This window comes from Alosa sapidissima, chromosome 10 (assembly GCF_018492685.1).
Source record: "Alosa sapidissima isolate fAloSap1 chromosome 10, fAloSap1.pri, whole genome shotgun sequence".
NCBI classification, from domain to species: Eukaryota; Metazoa; Chordata; class Actinopteri; order Clupeiformes; family Clupeidae; genus Alosa; species Alosa sapidissima.
Genome location: NC_055966.1, coordinates 16679526 through 16701350, shown reverse-complemented (window position 1 = coordinate 16701350; position 21825 = coordinate 16679526). Strand labels below are relative to the sequence as shown.

Here is a 21825-nt window from a genome sequence, read left to right as displayed (position 1 = left end):
CAGTTTTTGTTCTGAATACAGAGTTCTATCAAAGTCACAGGTTCCAACTGAAAGAGATTCACATGACATAATACAGCTCAACAACAACTGTGGCTTTGTGAAACGAAGGACCCGAACTGAACCTGCTGTTGTGAGGTATCCCAGATTTTCTCCCACAAAAAACCCCGAAAAGTACTTCCATTCGTTGCTGCAACTGTTTCTGCCTTACTATGAAGACTGTCACCTCAAACCGCCCCAGTTTGATACATATGAGGATTTCTATAAAAATGGTGCAGTGAAATGTGGTGTTGATGTTCAAAGAGTGCAGTCGATTGTGGATACCAACAAAGCTTTATTTGAAAAAGAAAGTGATGAGATTGACAGAGCTAAACAGTTGCTGGAAGACAAATTTGATTTAGAAGATGCCTGGGCTCAGATATGTCCTGAAACAGAAAGGGAACGTCTTCGTTGTTTGGATCTGATGAAAGAAAAAGTTGTAGATGATGAAGGTGATGATGATGACAAACTCATTCCTGACCTGACAGCAAACCCACAGACTACATGCACTTTGGAAACAAATCATGTGTCAATGCCCAGACAAGATGCATTGCATTTATTACGATCATTAAATGAAGAACAGTCTGCCATATTCTATGCTGTTCGTAAGTGGTGTTTGCAGAAACTGTTTGGACAAAATCCTGAACCATTGCGACTATTCATTACTGGTGGAGCAGGAACGGGGAAAAGCCATTTAATCAAAGCGATACATTACGAATCTACCAGGCTGTTGTCACAGATTGCTGAAAATCCTGAGGACCTCACTGTGCTTCTAACAGCACCTACAGGAGTGGCTGCATATAACATTGGCGCTGCAACAATTCACAATACATTCTCCATCGGTGCAAATGTCAAACTGCCATATCAACCACTAGGTGATGAGAAAGTCAATTCTTTGCGAACCAAAATGGGCAGCTTGCAAATACTGATCATTGATGAAGTGTCCATGGTCGACCACCGTCTTTTGGCCTACATTCATGGTAGACTGCGTCAAATCAAGCAGACTGGTGATTATTCCTTGTTTGCAAAAGTTTCCCTGATTTGTGTGGGTGATTTTTTCCAACTCAAGCCTGTGAAAGGCACACCTCTTTTTGCTGAAAACAAAGGAGCCAACCTGTGGGACAATAACTTTGAGGTTGCAGAACTGACTAAAGTTGTTAGACAAGAAAATGCAGCATTTGCGGAAATGCTTAATCGTCTCAGAGTCCGTAAAAAGAACGAACCTCTCACCGACTGTGATGTTCTCACACTGAGGCAGCGTGAAACTGGTGAAGAATCTACAGACATTCATGTGTATGCTACAAATGCGGAGGTTGATGAATATAACGTGAAGAGACTGCAAGACATCTGCCCAGACGCAATCAGCATACGTGCTCAAGACTTTGTCCGAAATCCCAAAACTGGAAGAATGGAACGGAAAGTTGGCTTTCACACAAAAGTTTTCAACTCTTGCTTGCCTAAATGTGTTTCGTTGGGTGTTGGAGCAAGGGTCATGTTGAAGAAAAATATAGATGTGTCTGATGGCCTTGTCAACGGAGCATGTGGTACAGTCGTGGAAATCATTCAAAGTCAACAAGACGATGACATGCCTGCAGCTATCCATGTGGAGTTTGAAGACCCTAATGTAGGAAAGATCCAGAGGTCAAAAGCAAAAAGGGTTTCCGAACGTTCAACGATAGTGGAAGTGCAAGAGGAACAAGTGGCTAATAATGGTGGTGTACGAAGGCAACTGCCGATTAGCCTGGCCTGGTCAGTAACTGTACATAAATGTCAAGGGCTTACTGTTGAAAGGGCTGTTGTATCACTCAAGAAGATCTTTGCTCCAGGGCAAGCATATGTTGCGTTGAGTCGCGTGAGAACTCTTGGTGGGCTGATAATTGAGGACTTCAAAGAATCTGCCATATTTTGTGATAACAAAGTAGATTCGGCTATGAAAAGCTTGCCTGAGTTTAACTTTGGAATGTCTGTTTCATCCAACATGAACCCTGTGTGCACAGTAGCACTTCACAATGTGCAGAGTTTGAATGCTCACATTCAGGATGTTCAATCCCATAAAGCCCTCATGAATGCTGACTGTATTTGCTTAACAGAGACATGGCTCAATGTAGACACTGATGAAGAGCCACAACTTCCAGGATACGTCTTCAAACACAATCCGAGGGGGAACTGTTACGATGACTCCGAGCCAGCCTTTGCAGCGCTGAAACAACAACAAAGAGGTGGAGTTGGTGTGTATTGTTCAGAAAACATTGATGTGCAGGTGTCAATTCCAGAAAGATGCAATTTGGAATGTCTGTATTTTGAAATACCTCATGCAAATTTGACTGCTGCTGTGTTGTACAGGCCCAGCTCTTATAAGATTGACATGTTTCGAGAGCAGTTATTACAGGTCATTTTTGAACTTGAGAAGTATCCAGGGAGAAAGCTCATCATGGGAGACTTCAATGAGGACATCTTCGTATCTTCTACAATTCTAAAGTTATTGGAACGGCATGGATACAATCAGCACGTGCAAGCAGCTACAACTGAAAAAGGTACATTAATAGATCATGTTTACATTAAAGGCACAGAAGATGTTGTTGTTGAAGTTGTGCAGACATACTACAGTTTTCATGAAGCAATACTGATCTCACTGTTGTAATGTTTTCTGCAATTAATGATATTTGTCTTTGAATAGGTAAGTATTTATATTCTGGGTATGTTATGATGTCATTATGAGTTTACTCCATAGTCCGTCCGCTGAGCGGGGTTATGATGGGTGGGTGGGTGGTGGCAAGGAGAGAGCATACACTGGACGGCTCCTTGCAGGGCATGGGAGGGGTATAGGGGCCATTTTCCAAAAGAAGTTGCAAATAACGGTAAAGATATACAGATGAATGTGTAAATATCAGAAAACAATACAGTTGATTTATTATCTAGGTGATTTTTTTTAAGTCAGTGGATCGTTCTTTAATTGTTTCAAGCATTTTAAGCTATATGTCTTGTTAATGTTTGTCAAATTATTTCATTTTGGTTGTATTACACCACCATTACACCAAGTTATGTGTAATGCTTTAAATGCTAACAAGAGTCCAAATTAAAGTTATAATGAATGGACATAACACATATATCGTAATGAATGTTTTTATCTTTACCGTTATTGTGAACCTTAACATTATCAGTTAATTATAGTTAAGACAGTCAATAACAGCAAACACAGCTGTTCAATTTCAGTGCAGTAAAATCAAATTAACCATATTATTTTACAGATATTACAGTCAGTTAAAGACTGGTATTATTATTGTAACACTGGGTTAAAGGACAACAATACCTTCAATCTTCAATGAAGTGAAAGAATAAATTGTGTATAAATGAATTGTCTCAAGATTGTGTAAGAATGGTTAAAAAACAGAGAAAGAAAACAAAAAGTGTAACTTCTTTTGGAAAATGGCCCCTATACAGGGAACTTTTTTGGTCACCATTTTCATTAATTATGGAATTATACCAAGTGGACAGTCATTCCATTGCTATTTATCATGCATATCAAAGGTGTCCAAATCACCACCAATTTGCACCTAACTCACAGTTTTCAACATATACAGTAGTGTGACACAAAAACTGTTCCTGCTTCACCCTTATTGTTGTCTTAATGACATATGCTTTGGCACAGTAAAGTCATGATACCACATGTACAAGATCACTTAAATAGTGCTGATTACAGACAATCTCTGTCATTTACTGTGGGATCAGTTCTGTTGCCTTTAAGATAACACAGGTCAGAGGCCCAGCCTACATCTCGCTGCAACATCAATATTTCTTGGAAAAGGGCAGGTTCTCCAAGGACATTCTGGTTGGTGGAGTTGCCACCAGCACCAGGGCATTTGAAGGACATGAAAGCCATGGACAGCAATGCAATTTGCTGAGAGAAGCATGTGAGTAAACATGTTTGCTGGAGACAGGTGATGTGTAAAGGAGTCAAATTCAGAGGACAAATTCAGAAAAATACCATTTGGATTAAAAAAAAAGACAGCAACAACAGCTATATTCCTGTGTGGGACTACACAGTGATTTCTATGTCTGCCGAGACTGACAGGTGCATCTTAGCACTGTGTATATCTTTCATACCAATTGAACTGAACACCTTACCATTTTTGTTTGAGTGATGACACTGCATGTTAGAAGTCATTTACATATTTAGCACTGTCCACTTGCAGTGGCGGTATGCAGTTCTGTAAACAGGGTCTAATACACATGGTAAATCAAACTAAATTGCATTGTTAAAGTAGTTCAAATACGCATCAGTTGATCATTTCATGTACAAATGTGACAATATATTGACAGACTTTAGATAATTATTTTGTTTATGTAAAAAATGCTATTTTTTGACATGCAGAATTTAAAGAAGAAAGTTTGTTTTTGTTTCTAAGTTTTAGATTGGGTGAGGACAATTCAGTTGGCTACTTAATCAACCCAGGACAATGTCCAGCCATTAGTCCTGTACAACTACCTGAAATAAGACATATTTAATGGTTTAAATTTTAAGTTTTTCAAGTTTTAAGTTTTTCATTTGGACCTGGTTTTGTATTAGGCTGTTCTTTTGTGTGGGACTGATTTGTTTTAGCTGTGACTGTACTATAAGTATTTTGTTACCACACCAAGGATTGTAATTTAGATGGTGTGTAACATGTTACTTTACTTGTTGATATTGCATGAACTATTTTTAATTTGTTTTGTTTTGTTATATTATTGTGAATTATTGTGAAGTATGTTTTGGCATGGATAATTACAAAAAAGGAAAAAGAAGGAAGAGTTATTGATGTTATATCAGAAGAGTTACTGATGCTCTATACATTTCATTTCATAATGGTATATATGGAATCTTCACTAACATATTGCTAAATTTTACTGCTGGATCTGTACATTTAACCACCACAATACAATGGACTGAATGCATTTGTAAGACAAAACTGAACCAACCACTTCAGAGGTGTGGAGTTGAAAATGCTGTCATCAGATCTTCTGGCATATCGACTTTATGTGAGTACCCATTATATTTAACTGTACATTTTTTGAAAGACAGGCATCCTAATTCTGATTCATCCATATTTGACAGGATGTGAACTTTAAGAAAAAGACATGCTGCTTTATTTCACCTGTGTATAGCATGTAGACTTTTATTGTAAATGTACATCTGCTCTCAAATGACCATACAGAAAATGTTGGCCCAGGCCCAGCTTCACAGCCTTCCGAGCGGCCTGCACCAGTCCTACTGCGGATCACGGACATCTGCCAGCATCGCAGCCTTCCGAGCGGCCTGCACCGGTCCTGCAGCGGATCACGGACATCCGCCAGCAACGCAGCCTTCCCAATGAACTGCACCAGTCACAGAGCCTGCTGCAAATGACAGACATCTGCCAGCCATGCAGCCTTCCGAGTGACTTGCACCAGACACAGGGCCTGCTGACGATCACGGACATCCACCAGCAATCCTATCAAGATTTTATCAGGTTATGTGAGTATCCGTGTTTTTCTTTTTCCAAAAGATGCAATCTAAATGTTTATGCATATTTTAGTAGGATGTATATGTTATACAATGTTAATGAATAGTTGAGATATTTCGCTTTCTTACACATGTGGAACAAAAGAATGTTTACTTTTATTGTAAATTTACATCTGCTCCAAAATCACCTTACAGATAATGTTTGCCTAGGTTTCAAAGAATATACCTTCAGAGTTGTGGTGTGACAGAACGTGTCCATGTGTCTATTCCATGGGACACACCAATCGTGAGGACAGCTGAGCTCAAGGACATTCACAAGCCACGCAGCCTATTGAACTACCTGTACCAGATGGAGAGCCTGCTGAGACTCATCCTCCTTTTCCATTGGTGGTTGTGGTGGTGCAGAGGGACTTGTACTTGTCACAGTGCCTGTTGAGGCTTATGTACCCTCACCTGCTGAGGCTCATGTACCTAATCTTCGCAATCTACAACAGCACTACAGGACAGCGTTACAAAGGACAATGAGCTGTAGATGTGGCTATTTACTGACTAAGGGTGGACAAGCCCAGTTAAGAAGATTGACTTTGTGCTGTAGATTATTATAGAACCATTTAGTAATACAAGGGAAATAGAAGTAATTAGGGCTTAAATGACTACATGTTTTTGCATTTTCTCAGTTTTATTGGTGGAGTTGCCACCAGCACTAGGGCATTTGAATGACATGAATGCCATGGACAGCAATGCAATCAGAGAAGCATGTGAGTAAACACGCTTTCTGGAGGCAGCTGATGTGTAAAGGGGGCAAATTGAGAGGAAACATTCAGAAGAGTACCATTTGGATTAAAAAAAAACAAGACAGTAACGCAGCCTTCCGAGCGGCCTGCACCAGTCCTACTGCGGATCACGGACATCTGCCAGCATCGCAGCCTTCCGAGCGGCCTGCACCAGTCCTGCTGCGGATCACGGACATCCACCAGCATCGCAGCCTTCCCAATGAACTGCACCAGTCACAGAGCCTGCTTCAGATGACGGACACCTGCCAGCAACGCAGCCTTTCGAGTGACCTGCACCAGACACAGGGCCTGCTGAGGATCACGGACATCCACCAGCAACGCAGCCTTCCGAGTGACCTGCACCAGTCTTGCTGCGGATTGAGGATCAATGAACTGCACCAGTCACAGAGCCTGCTGCGGATGACGGACATCTGCCAGCCATGCAGCCTTCCGAGTGACCTGCACCAGTCCTGCTGTGGTTCACGGACACCAGCCAGCAACGTAGCCTTCGTAATGTACAGCACCGGTCACATCCTCCAGGAACGCAGCCTTGTGAGAGACCTGCACCAATCACAAGGCCTGCTGAGGATCACGGACATCCACCAACAACTCAGCCTATCAAGATCTTATCAGGTTAAGTGAGTATCTGTGCTTTTCTTTCTCCAAAAGATGCAATCTAAATGTTTATGCATATTTTAGTAGGATGTAGCCTACATTTTATACACTGTTAATGAATAGACATTTTGCTTTCTTAAACCTGTAGGACAAAATAATGTATACCTTTATTGTAAATGTACAACTGCTCTAAAATTACCTTACAGATAATGTTTGCCCAGTTTCAAAGAATATACCTTCTGAGATGTTTCAAAGCTGTGGTGTGACCACTGCTACAGGTATGCACAGAACTGCTCCATACGTCTGTTCCATGGGACACACCAATGGTTAGGACTGTTGAGGCTCATGGACATTCACAAGTCACGCAGCCTATCGAACTACCTGTACCAGACGGAGAGCCTGCTGAGACTCATCTTCTTTTTCGCTTGGTGGTTGTGGTGGTGCAGACGGACTTGTACTTGTCACAGTGCCTTGAGGTTCATGGATCCTCACCAGCCTTGTCACCTGCTGAGGCTCATAGCTGATCTTGGCAATCTACAACAGCACTACAGGACAACATTACAAATAGTAATGAGTTGTACATGGGGCCATCTACTGACTAAGAGCTGACAAGCCCGGTTAAGAATATTGACTTTGTGCTGTAGATTATTAGCATATGTTCATATCACATAGCCATATTTATTCATATCATATAGCCTTATTTATTCTGCTCTTATAAAGTAACTGCTAATACACTGCACATATTTATATCTAATTTATATTATTATAAACCGCCTTATGTAAACAAACTGCATACTACTGTCTACCCTGCATTTTCTTGTCCTGCCTATGCCCCACCTTTCTATACTTTGTTTATAACATTGCACTTTTCTGACGCAAGACGCAAACTGCATTTCGTTGGCTTTGTACTTTGTACAAGGGAAATAGAAGTAATGGGTATTTAATGACTTCATGTTTTTTCTCAGTTTTATTTGTTACTATTTTGGATATCTTTGCTTTTTGTTCCAGGATTGTTTTATGTGGTGCTTTCTATTTCTTCCATTAAATTGAATACAATACTTCTAAATAAATGTCATACTACTGTATCTAAATAAATAAAACTTCTAAATAAATGTCTCATACTATATCTAGGAGGTTAGTTTTCAGGGTATTTATTTGCATAACATCATGCAATTTATACCTCTTCAATTGGAACACTTATTGTTAATAATGTTTTGATAACAAACCAGCATAATTCAGAAAATATGTTAAGATGTTAATATATTAAACATAGAAAACATGTAATGATGTGAATCACATGACAAAAAGTTTGACAACTTTGATCACAACACATATTTAAAGATGGTTTTGTCTACCACAGAGTTGTAGCAGATTATCAATGACTGCAGTAATGACTTTTAGTCCATAACCCTGAAAGTTAACAGACTAAGTACACTCTGGGATTAACTAGCCTACATTTTGAGATTGTAAGATTGTAAAATCTATGTAAATTTTGAGATTGTAAGATTGTAAAATCTATGTAAATTGATTGAATTACACATCACTAGCTATGCTATTATGAAATTGTGATTAATAAAGTACAAATGTTTTTTGCATATATTTCTATTTACTCAACAAAGACTTTGAGTACTCAGTGAATTTTTAAATGAATATACGAATAAATACATTCACACAAGTTTTACATTCTTATACATAAACAGTTATCAACCTAAATTGCATTGACATCAAACATTGCCACATGTCAGCCAGCCTTTTTCAATAGCAAGGAAGATTTAAATGCAAACACATGAAGCCTTACAAGCCAAAACGCATTTCTGCAAATTGCAGTGCCCTCTATAGGTGAAAGGTCATCAAATTTCTTTAGCCTTCAGCCTTTGGTTTTGATACATGAAAGGGTTGCTATGATATGAGCTGACTTCCTGTTTGATTGGCTGTGTTCTAAATATGGTTCTGAACACTTCTGAATATGGCTTCAAAAATCAAGACATATGTAAGGCTCAGTCTGAAGATTGTCTGTGCCAACTTCACAAACAGACAAAAGCTGTGACTTGTGAAAATGTTTTCGCGTTTTGAACAAAATCTAAGATGGTGGCAAGATCATTTATGTTGAGGTCACAAGTTGGTATGTGTTAGCCTTAGGAACTCCAAGAGTACTAACACTTTGAATGCCACGCTGTTTTCAGAAGCTTTGGCCCAGAGTGCCAGCAATCTAGATCATTGTTGACGATTGTGTAGAGCCACAGCGTATTCTATGTTATAGCTATGGACACATGCTATAGCTCGTTTGAAAGGCAAGACATTAAGCTCTCAGTCTGTACAAACCGTTTATTTCTACATGCTTCTGTTCCTAAGAAATCCCAAGCTAAACAGTGGCTAGTGGAGGGCAATTCCATGGAAAATTGACTTTTTGTCACATCCATAATGCCAGTTAAATGCCTTGGCATTTGTATGCTGTGAATGATAACATTCATTTTTTGTGCATTTTTTCTCATTTACATTCTTCAGCCAAACATAGCAAATGCTCAAATTTCATGTAATCATTCACATCATACCATACCATCACATTTTATTGGCGTTATGGATGTTACAAAAATGTAATTTTCCATGGAATTGCCCTGGAGATTTATCGTCTTTGATGTGTTTGAAGTGTTGCCTGTAAAGTTTCCAGGAAGTGACCTGGCGAGACTGCCACCTAGTGACAAACCCACGAAAATGGCTTGGTTTTGACCTGACGTGCATGTGTCACTGATTCAACCCAAAGCAACAACCATAAAAAACAGAATTTTAAGTTAATGTCCTGATAAAATGTCCAGATTGTGCATTTTCATGAGTTTTCGATAGTTACCCAAATAACACATAAGGTGTGTTAGAGTGTTTATTTTTGTAATAAAAAATAAAAGCTAAAAACGCAATATTGCATTTTTGCCACTCAACTCATGGGAACAAAAAACGCAATTCTGCATTTTTGGTACTCAATGTGTTAATAGACATTCCTTGTAAGTTGTAATTCCAAACACATCAATATTTACAAGACAAAATGCATTTTTGCTAATTGCAGCAACCAAAAGGTCACCATTTTTCTTGAGCATCATTCTAATTAGGTCCTTAGTCCATGTACCAAGAATTGTTTTGATACCTGAAAGGGTTGCTAAGATATCAGCTCACTTCCTGTTTGGCGGCTTCGCCACCAATGTCGATTGGCTGTTACAGGCGAATGCTTTCGTCAATTGTTCCAGAAAGTAATGTATTGATAAATCCAATATGGCAGCCGAATCAATTACGTTGATGTCACAAGTTGTCCTCTGTCGACTTAAGGGCCTTCCACAGTATTGCCAGACACCACTAGTGTGTTTTAATTCTAAGCACAACAGCAGCTACAGGCCAAAAGGCATGTTTCTTAATGGCAGAGCCCCTTAGAGGTCAAAGGTCACCAAATTTCTTGAGCGTCCCCCTGATGAGGTCAGTTATGCATCATCAGGATGGTTTCATAACACTATGAGTCAAGTTTGGTTTAGATACATGAAAGCCTTACAAAGATATGACATCATTGCAGCGCCCCATTCGCCCATTTTAATTCTAAGCACAACAGCAACTACAGGCCAAAATACATTTTTGCCAATTACAGAGCCCCCTAGAGGTCAAAGGTCACCAAATTTCGTGAGCATCCTCCTGGTTGGTCCTGAGGGCCATGTACTAAGTTTGGTTTTGATACATGAAAGCGTTGCTGAGATATGAGCTCACTTCCTGTTTGGCGGCTTCGCTGCAAATTTCGATTGGCTGTTACGCGCGAACGGTTTTAGTTCCGAAGACAAAAAGCAATGCATTAATGAGGCATGGTCGGTAGATGATATCTATGAAGTTTGGTGTCGATCGGACAAAATGTGTGACCTCTGATACGTTTTAAGTGATTTTGATGAAATCCAAAATGGCGGAAAATCCATCATGGCGGAAAATTACGTCATAGAGTGCGTTGAACTCGGCTTGGTCCAAGGATTCCAACGGTACCTCATTTTTCAAAATCGGATCAACAGGTCAAAAGTTACGTGCGTGAACGCACGTCCAACTTTGGCCTGTTGGTGGCGCTAGAGCGCTTGAGGTGCCGGCATGAAACTTGGTGAAATGAATTATTGGACTGTCCCCAATTAGTGTGCCAAATTGTATAACTTTTTACCAGACGGTTCTATAGGCTGCCATTGACTTCCATTGCAAAATAATGCGCATCAGCAACTACTGGCCAAAATGCATTTTTGTCAATTACGGAGCCCCCTAGAGGTCAAATGTCACCAAATTTCTTGAGCGTCCTCCCGATGGGGTCTGATGTACATGTACTAAGTTTGGTTTTGATACATGAAAGCGTTGCTGAGATATGAAATCACTTCCTGTTTGGCGGCTTCGCCACATATTTTGATTGCCCGTTACGGGCCAATGCTTCTGTCAATAATTCCAGAAAATTAGGCAGTGATAAGGCATGGTCTGAGGATGGTCTGTGCCAATTTTGGTGAAAATCAGATGAAATTTGTGAACTGTGAAAACTTGTTCGTGTTTTTGATTAAATCCAATATGGCGGCCGAATCAATTACGATGACACCACAAGTTGGCCTGGGTCGGCCTAAGGACCATGAACAGTAGTACCAGACACCACTAGTGCGTTTTAATTCTAAGCACAACTGCTGCTACAGGCCAAAAGGCATGTTTCTTAATTACAGCGCCCCCTAGAGGTCAAAGGTCACCAGATTTCTTGAGCGTCCCCCTGATTGGGTCCTGAGTCCATGGACTAAGTTTGGTTATGAGAGATGAATGGGTTGCTGAGATATGAGCTCACTTCCTGTTTGGCAGCTTCGCCGCAAATTTCGATTGGCTGTTACGCGCGAACGGTTTGATTTCCGAAGACGAAAAGGAATAACTTTTGTGCGGCTTGGTCTGAAGAGCATGTGTGTCAAGTTTGGTGACGATCGGACAAAATTTGTGACCTGTGAAGTTTTAGTTTCACTTTCACTAAAATCCAATATGGCGGAAAATCCATCATGGCGGAAAATGACGTCATAGGGTGCGTTGAACTCGGCTTGGTCCAAGGATTCCAACGGTACCTCATTTTTCAAAATCGGATCAACAGGTCAAAAGTTACGTGCGTGAACGCACGTCCAACTTTGGCCTGTTGGTGGCGCTAGAGCGCTGGAGGAGCCGACATGAAACTTGGTGAAATTAATTATTGGCCTGTCCCCAATCAGTGTGCCAAATTTCACAACTTTTTACCAGACGGTTCTATGGGCTGCCATAGACTCCCATGGCGGAAGAAAGATGTTAAATAATAATAATAATAGTAAGAAATCATAGAAACACAATGGGGCTTCGCAGCTTCGCTGCTTGGCCCCCAAATATAACCGCAAGCGGTGATTTACGGGGTCCGAGCAAAACGAACATGAGGTAGCATAGCTTTTTAGTTTTACATATGCTTTGATTGTTTGGGCCCAATTGTTCAAAAGAAACGTGATCGGATTTCGGTTATCGGATTTCGGCTATCGGATTGGATCAAATCTTGAAAATGGCTTGTTCAAAGGGAAACAAGGATCCTGAAATTGGATTAGATCACATAATCTATTCTTGGTTTTGATCTGGATAAAACCTTCACTTTGTGTTGTTCAAAACTTTTGAGTTGGATTGGAATAAATTTGATGCATAAAATTAGGATTACCCTGTGCTGTAACGTTATAGTGTGCTAACCTCCACAACCTAATAGTATTCTAACAATACCCTATTCTAGTGTGCTAACCTCCACAACCCAACAGTATTCTAACAGTAGTATTCTAGTGCGCTAATCTCCACAACTCAATAGTATTCTAACAATACTCTATTCTACAGGACTATGCATTTGTCATGGATAAGATGAAGCGTCTGTTAATGGAAGGCAGTGTTTCCCACAGAATTGAATTGTATTTGTGGTGGTAGGTGAAGGGGGGTGGGGGTGGGTTCTGTGTTGGAGTCAATAAGATGAACAACCTATAATTATGCAGTTATACTTGCCTTGCACGACAAGTCCTGTCAAGTAGCTGTAACGTTATAGTGTGCTAACCTCCACAACCCAACAGTATTCTTAACAGTATTCTATTCTAGTATGCTAACCTCCACAACCCAGCTGAAGGAACTGTAGGGGGCGATGTGGGTCGAGGTAGAGTGAGTGTGTGGCGAGCAGGCAGAGCCTCGGTCAGAAGGCTCAATGGTATGAAGTGATGACACGGAGATGGCAGGTTTCGGTGCAACACAAGTGAACTTTATTTGAGTTTCAATTCATCTGTTCTTTTGTTCTTTACTTGTATGTGTGCTGCATCAAAGAGGAAACAAACAAAAAATGGAGTAATCAGTGAAATGGGGTAAATCAGTACAGATCCCAACTCACAAACAAACCAATTGACATTTGAACAATAAACTGAAATCATATGGCTATATAAGGTACAACTAAACAATACTTGACATCCCAAGTCAACCAACATCACCTAATCATCTCACATGGGACTCCAACACACCAAACCAACAAACAAAGACCTTAACTTTACACATGATGGCAGAGCTACTCTACAAACTGATAAACATCACAAAAGTCATAGTGAGGGTCATTAAAGTGATGACTTACGTGAACTCAAAGACGCACACAAAGCAGGACACACTGGAGTGCTGGGTTGAGATGAACAAAAGAGGGAACTGAGGGCGAGCAAACAATTTATCCTGGTCTGAGCCCCTGCTCCGGAGCTACAGGGTTTCCCAGCAGGTAAACTGGGTGTGGTTAGGTTAGATCCTGCAATTTCTCCACAGCACTTTCACCACAAGCCCTCCTTACGCTGACAGACTTTGGAAAGATTTGCAAAGATTTGGAAAAGATTTTTGAAAGACTACAGTCTCAGACCCTCTCACATCTAAAGACAAGTAGTAGAGTTTTAAGTCACAGACTATGATTTTGCAATGACTAGGGATCTTGCAGGGTCACTATTTACAAGACTGCAACACGATTCCTTTAAATTATTACCCATCGTGCAATAGATAAACAGGAACTGAAAATGATAGCCTACTAAACTCAAAGTCGTATTTTCGTGTTTCTGCAGCATTGTTTCATGCGTGACATCCTTAACCGATACAGAGTTGTTCTGTCAAGTGGAAGAGCCGACTAAATATGTATAAGAAATGACAAATATTATAAGAATAACAAATAATTATAGGCTACAGCTGTGTCGGAGTCAATAAGAAAAACAGCCTATAATTATACAGTTACACTACAAGTCCATATTGACAAGTAGCTGTAATGTAATAGTGTGTTAACCTCCACAACCCAACAGCATTCTATTGTAGTATGCTAACATCCACAACCCAACAGTATTCTAACACTAATGCTTCAAGTGGGATTTGAACTCTCAACCTAAGGATCACCAGTACAAGGCATTATCTCACTGAGCCACTGTCAAGCCTACATGTCGACCAGTCACATTCACATCGTGAAAATGTGTATTGGTAAACACACAACAAGAAAAACTCTAAGCATACATTTGACAATAAAATGAAGGGCTTTCCTAAAAGAGTACACCTGAAAACTTTTTGAAATTCTAGGGCAATAAGACATTTGTAGAGAAGAATACTAATGGATGAAATATAAATATGATAGACTTTATGATGAAGGAAAAATAGTAAACAAAGAAGTTCCCCTGAATGTCATAGAGTGTCTCGGCATTGTGATTCTTGACAACTGATGAGTGTGAATGTTGATTGGCTGATGTCATTCAGGTGCTGTTCAATGGTGTGAATCTTCAATAACCAATAGCATGTGCAGCTTGATCCTGAAGTTCTAATGGGGATTCGAACACTCAACCTAAGAAACACCAGTACAAGGCATTATCCCACTGAGCCACTAACAATCATACACATTGGGCAGTCACATTCAAATGGTGAAAATGTGTGTTGGTAAACACACAAGAAAAACTCCAAGCATACATTTGACAATAAAATGAAGGGCTTTCCTAAAAGAGTACACCTGAAATCTTTTTGAAATTCTGGGGCAATTAGACATTTGTAGAGAAGAACACTAATGGATGAAATATAAATATGATAGACTTAATGATGAAGGAAAAATAATGAACAAAGAAGTTCCCCTAAATGTCAGAGTGTCTCGGCGTTCTGATTCTTGGCAACTAATGACTGTGTATGTTGATTGACTGATGTCATTCAGGTGCTGTTCAATGGTGTGAATCTTCAGTAACCAATAGCATGTGCAGCTTGATCCTGAAGTTCTAATGGGGATTCGAACACTCAACCTAAGAAACACCAGTACAAGGCATTATCCCACTGAGCCACTAACAATCATACACATTGGGCAGTCACATTCACATGTGAAAATGTGTGTTGGTAAACACACAAGAAAAACTCCAAGCATACATTTGACAATAAAATGAAGGGCTTTCCTAAAAGAGTACACCTGAAATCTTTTTGAAATTCTGGGGCAATTAGACATTTGTAGAGAAGAACACTAATGGATGAAATATAAATATGATAGACTTAATGATGAAGGAAAAATAATGAACAAAGAAGTTGCCCTAAATGTCAGAATGTCTCTGCGTTCTGATTCTTGGCAACTAATGACTGTGTATGTTGATTGCCTGATGTCATTCAGGTGCTGTTCAATCTTCAGTAACCAATAGCATGTGCAGCTTGATCCTGAAGTTCTAATGGGGATTCGAACACTCAACCTAAGAAACACCAGTACAAGGCATTATCCCACTGAGCCACTAACAATCATACACATTAGGCAGTCACATTCAAATGGTGAAAATGTGTGTTGGTAAACACACAAGAAAAACTCCAAGCATACATTTGACAATAAAATGAAGGGCTTTCCTAAAAGAGTACACCTGAAATCTTTTTGAAATTCTGGGGCAATTAGACATTTGTAGAGAAGAACACTAATGGATGAAATATAAATATGATAGACTTAACGATGAAGGAAAAATAATGAACAAAGAAGTTGCCCTAAATGTCAGAGTGTCTCGGCGTTCTGATTCTTGGCAACTAATGACTGTGTATGTTGATTGCCTGATGTCATTCAGGTGCTGTTCAATGGTGTGAATCTTCAATAACCAATAGCATGTGCAGCTTGATCCTGAAGTTCTAATGGGGATTTGAACACTCAACCTAAGAAACACCAGTACAAGGCATTATCCCACTGAGCCTCTAACAATCATACACATTGGGCAGTCACATTCAAATGGTGAAAATGTGTGTTGGTAAACACACAAGAAAAACTCCAAGCATACATTTGACAATAAAATGAAGGGCTTTCCTAAAAGAGTACACCTGAAATCTTTTTGAAATTCTGGGGCAATTAGACATTTGTAGAGAAGAACACTAATGGATGAAATATAAATATGATAGACTTAATGATGAAGGAAAAATAATGAACAAAGAAGTTCCCCTAAATGTCAGAGTGTCTCGGCGTTCTGATTCTTGGCAACTAATGACTGTGTATGTTGATTGCCTGATTTCATTCAGGTGCTGTTCAATGGTGTGAATCTTCAATAACCAATAGTATTCGAGCTAGAGCCTAAAGCACTACCAGGGATTCGAACTCTCAACCTAACAAACATCAGCACTAGGCATTATCCCACTGAGCCACTGACAATCCTACATATTTGGCAGTCACATTCACATGGTGAAAAGGTGTGTTGGCAAACACACAACATCAAGACAATTCCTAGCATACATTTGACAATAGAATTAAGGGCTTTATAAAAAAGAGTACAGATCTGAAAATGTGCACTGTTAATGGTATCCACATAATGATGGTTGTATGGTTGTTCACCAAGGAAAAAAAATTACTCATATAGGAATATAGGTGATATAGGAGAAATGGGCTGAGTGGTCGAACTTTATTGGTCTATATCTCTGAAATGGAAAAACATATCCAAATTATTTTGATAACTTTTGTGAGGCTTTGTCTAAACATTGTCTGTGAGAATTTTGGTGAAGATTTGATAATTTTTGAAGTATGTGAAACTTTTTATGATGTTTGGCTTTTCTCTGAAATTGTGGCAAAAGTAAACATTTTTAGAGCATAAGACCAGGGTGAAAAAGATGCATCTGAATGTAGAGATTAATATCATGAAAGAATTTTGAGTCTAGGTCAATGTGGTAAGGAGAAATAAGCATTTTTGACAAGAGCGCCACCTTTGGGTGCAGTACCCCAAATTTTGGGTTATGGGTAGTGGGGGGGTACTGGTAACAATACTTGAAAATGTTTAGTTTCTAGGACTTACGGTTTATAGGAATATAGGTGATCTAGGAAAAATGGCCTAAGTGGTCTAACTTTATTAGCCTATATCTCTGAAATGGAACAAAATATCAAAATTCTGATCCATAACTTTTGTGAGGCTTGGTCTAAACATTGTCTGTGAGAATTTTGGTGAAGATTTGATTATTTTTGAAGAGTGTGAAACTTTTTATAATGTTTGGCTTTTCCATGAAATTGTGTCAAAAATAAACATTTTTAGACCATAAGACCAGGGCCAAAAAGATGCATCTGAGTTTAGAGATTAATATTATGAAAGAATTTTGAGTCTAGGTCAATCTGGTAAGGAGAAATTAGCATAATTAACTTTTTTTTCCAACAGCGCCACCTTTGGGTGCAGTACCCCAAATTTTGGGTTATGGGCAGAGGGGGCTACTGGTAACCATACCTGAAAATTTGAAGAGTTTTGGAGTTACGGTTTAGGCAGCAGTATGACTTTTACAGAATTTTGGCCAAAAATGAACGGTACAGAAACAATAGGGGTCCTGCAGCTACGCTGCTCGGACCCCTAAATATAGCTGCAAGCAGCAATGAGGGGGCCAAGCAGAATAGGCCGGAGTAGCCACGGCGACAAGATAGAACTCAGCAGACACCCGCGATCAACACTTTCAACAAGTATCACATCAAAACATAACTGACTTTGTAGGGCTGAAACAGGGCTGAGTATTGCCACTGCCTCCGCCAGCCAGCCCCCCCACCCAATCAGCCCTGCCCGTTCCACCCCGTCCCGCACCGCCCTTCCACGCACGCATTAGAATGAACTGGATGGAACATGTTGTCATCAGTTTCACATCAAAAAATAAAAGATTGATAAAACACATAAGCAACTACAGATGAAAATGCAATATTGCTAATTGCAGCACCCCCTACAGGTCAAAGGTCACCAAAGTTTTTGAGCGTCCTCCTAATGGGTTCATGAATATATGTAGTAAGTTTGGTTATGATACATGGCAGGGTTGCTGAGATATGAGCTCACTTCCTGTTTGGCGGCTTCGCCACCAATTTCGATTGGCGGTTACGGGCGAATGCTTTTGTCAATTGTTCAAGAGAGCAAGATATTCATAGGTTATGGTCTGAAGATGATCTGTGCCAATGGTGGTGAAAATTAGATGAAATTTGCGACCTGTGAAAACTTTTTGATGTTTTTGATTAAATCCAATATGGCGGCCGAATCAATTAAGATGACATCACAAGTTGGCCTGGATCGGCCTAAGGACCTCCAACAGTATTAACAGACACCACTATTGCATTTTAATTCTAAGCACAACAGCAGCTACAGGCCAAAAGGCATGTTTCTTAATTACAGCGCCCCCTTGAGGTCAAAGGTCACCAGATTTCTTGAGCGTCCCCCTGATTGGGTCCTGAGTCCATGCACCAAGTTTGGCTTTGATACATGCAAGGGTTGCTGAGATATGAGCTCACTTCCTGTATTGCGGCTTTGCCGCAAGTTTCGATTGGCTGTTACAGCCGAATGCTTCTGGCAATTCTTGCAGAAAGCAAAGCACTGATAAGGCATGGTCTGAAGATGATCTCTGCCAATTTTGGTGAGGATCCGCTGAAATTTGTGACCTGCGAAAATTTTTATGTGTTTTTGATTAAATCCAATATGGCGGCCGAATCATTTATGATGACATCACAAATTGGCTTGGGTCGGCCTAAGGACCTCCAACAGTATTAACAGACACCAGTAGTGCGTTTTAATTCTAAGCACAACAGCAGCTACAGGCCAAAAGGCATGTTTCTTAATTATAGCGCCCCCTAGAGGTCAAAGGTCACCAGATTTCTTGAGCGTCCCCCTGATTGGGTCCTGAGTCCATGTACTAAGTTTGGTTATGATAGATGATTGGGTTGCTGAGATATGAGCTCACTTCCTGTTTGGCGGCTTCGCCGCATATTTCGATTGGCTGTTACGGGCGAACGGTTTGAGTTCCGAAGACGAAAAGGAATAACTTTTGTGAGGCTTGGTCTGAAGATGAAGTGTGTCAGGTTTGGTGTCGATCGGACAAAATTTGTGACCTGTGAAGACTTTTTAGTGTTTTTGATGAAATCCAAAATGGCGGAAAATCCATCATGGCGGAAATTGACGTCATAGGGTGCGTTGAACTCAGCTTGGTCCAAGGATTCCAGCGATACCTCATTTTTGACAATCGGGTCAACGGGTCAGAAGTTACGTGCATGAACGCAAGTCCAACTTTGGCCTGTTGGTGGCGCTAGAGCGCTAGAGGTGCCGACATGAAACTTGGTGAAATTAATCATTGGACTGTCTCCAATCACTGTGCCAAATTTCAGAACTTTTTGCCAGACGGTTCTATGGGCTGCCATTGACTTCAATGGCAGAGGAATAATAATAATAAATATAGCTGCAAGCAGCAATGAGGGGGCCAAGCAGATTAGGCTGGAGTAGCCATGGCGACAAGATAGAACTCAGCAGACACTCGCGATCAACACTTTCAACAAGTGTCACATCAAACATAACTGATTTTGTAGGGCTGAAACAGGGCTGAGTATTGCCACAGCCTCCGCCAGCCAGCCCCCCCACCTAATCACCTCTGCCCGTCCTGCCCCGCCCTACCACGCACGCATTAGAATGAACTGGATGGAACATGTCATCAGTTTCATATCCAAAAATAAAAGATCGATAAAACACATTGCAACTACAGATCAAAATGCAATATTGCTAATTGCAGCACCCCCTACAGGTCAAAGGTCAACACATTTTTTTAGCGTCCTCCTAATGGGGTCCTGAACCTATGTAGTAAGTTTGGTTATGATACATGGCAGGGTTGCTGAGATATGAGCCCACATCCTGTTTGGCGGCTTCGCCGCAAGTTTCGATTGGCTGTTACAGCCGAATGCTACTGTCAATCGTTCCAAAAAGCGATGCACTGATAAGGCATGGTCTGAAGATGTTCTCTGCCAATTTTGGTGAGGATCTGCTGAAATTTGTGACCTGCGAAAATTCGTACGTGTTTTTGATTAAATCTAATATGGCGGCCGAATCAATTACGATGACATCACAAGTTGGCTTGGGTCGGCCTAAGGACCTCCAACAGTATTACCAGCCACCACTAGTGCGTTTTAATTCTAAGCACAACTGCTGCTACAGGCCAAAAGGCATGTTTCTTAATTACAGCGCCCCCTAGAGGTCAAAGGTCACCAGATTTCTTGAGCGTCCCCCTGATTGGGTCCTGAGTCCATGGACTAAGTTTGGTTATGATAGATGAATGGGTTGCTGAGATATGAGCTCACTTCCTGTTTGGCGGCTTCGCCGCAAATTTCGATTGGCTGTTACGCGCGAACGGTTTTAGTTCCGAAGACGAAAAGGAATAACTTTTGTGCGGCATGGTCTGAAGATCATGTGTGTCAAGTTTGGTGACGATCGGACAAAATTTGTGACCTGTGAAGTTTTAGTTTCACTTTAACTAAAATCCAATATGGCGGAAAATACATCATGGCGGAAAATGACGTCATAGGGTGCGTTGAACTCGGCTTGGTCCAAGGATTCCAACGATACCTCGTTTTTGACAATCGGGTCAACAGGTCAGAAGTTACGTGCGTGAACGCAAGTCCAAATTTGGCCTGTTGGTGGCACTAGAGCGCTCAAGGTGCCGGTATAAAACTTGGTGAAATGAATTATTGGACTGTTCCCAATTAGTGTGCAAAATTTTATAACTTTTTACCAGACGGTTCTATGGGCTGCCATTGACTTCCATTGCAAAATAATGCGCATCAGCAACTACTGGCCAAAATGCATTTTTGTCAATTACGGTGCCCCCTAGAGGTCAAATGTCACCAAATTTCTTGAGCGTCCTCCCGATGGGGTCTGAGGTACATGTACTAAATTTGGTTTTGATACATGAAAGCGTTGCTGAGATATGAAATCACTTCCTGTTTGGTGGCTTCGCCGCAAATTTCGATTGGCTGGTACAGGTCAATGCTTCTGTCAATTGTTCCAGAAAGCAATGCACTCATCAGGCATGGTCTGTTGATGGTCTCTGCCAATTTTGGTGAGGATCCGCTGAAATTTGTGACCTGCAAAAACGTGTACGTGTTTTTGATTAAATCCAATATGGCGGCCGAATCAATTACGATGACATCACAAGTCGGCTTGGGTCGGCCTAAGGACCTCCAGCAGTATTACCAGACACCACTAGTGCATTTTAATTCTAAGCAAAACAGCAGCTACAGGCCAAAAGGCATGTTTCTTAATTACAGCGCCCCCTAGAGGTCAAAGGTCACCAGATTTTTTGAGCGTCCCCCTGATTGGGTCCTGAGTCCATGTACTAAGTTTGGTTATGATAGATGAATGGGTTGCTGAGATATGAGCTCACTTCCTGTTTGGCGGCTTCGCCGCATATTTCGATTGGCTGTTACGGTCAAACGGTTTGAGTTCCGAAGACGAAAAGTGATAACTTTTGTGCGGCTTGGTCTGAAGAGCATGTGTGTCAAGTTTGGTGACGATCGGACAAAATTTGTGACCTGTGAAGTTTTAGTTTCACTTTCACTAAAATCCAATATGGCGGAAAATCCATCATGGCGGAAAATGACGTCATAGGGTGCGTTGAACTCGGCTTTGTCCAAGGATTCCAACGATACCTAAT

At 40.7% G+C, this 21825-nt stretch overlaps 1 protein-coding gene across 1 annotated transcript; it reads left to right on the top strand.

Annotated features, from left to right (window-relative positions):
- The first annotated feature begins 6255 nt into the window (after positions 1-6255).
- On the top strand, positions 6256-7703 carry LOC121721024. Its single transcript, XM_042107574.1, has 2 exons — positions 6256-6921; positions 7110-7703. Exons 1-2 carry the CDS (start codon positions 6256-6258, stop codon positions 7167-7169), a joined length of 726 nt encoding a protein of 241 aa, XP_041963508.1. The 3' UTR covers positions 7170-7703.
- The last annotated feature ends 14122 nt before the right edge of the window (positions 7704-21825 follow it).

Bases quoted from the DNA above. Each gene is read 5' to 3' on its own strand.
- LOC121721024 (XM_042107574.1), top strand. From the start codon at position 6,256: ATGCAATCAGAGAAGCATGTGAGTAAACACGCTTTCTGGAGGCAGCTG. The intron at 6,922-7,109 runs GTTAAGTGAGTA...ATTACCTTACAG, and splicing joins GCCTATCAAGATCTTATCAG to ATAATGTTTGCCCAGTTTCA.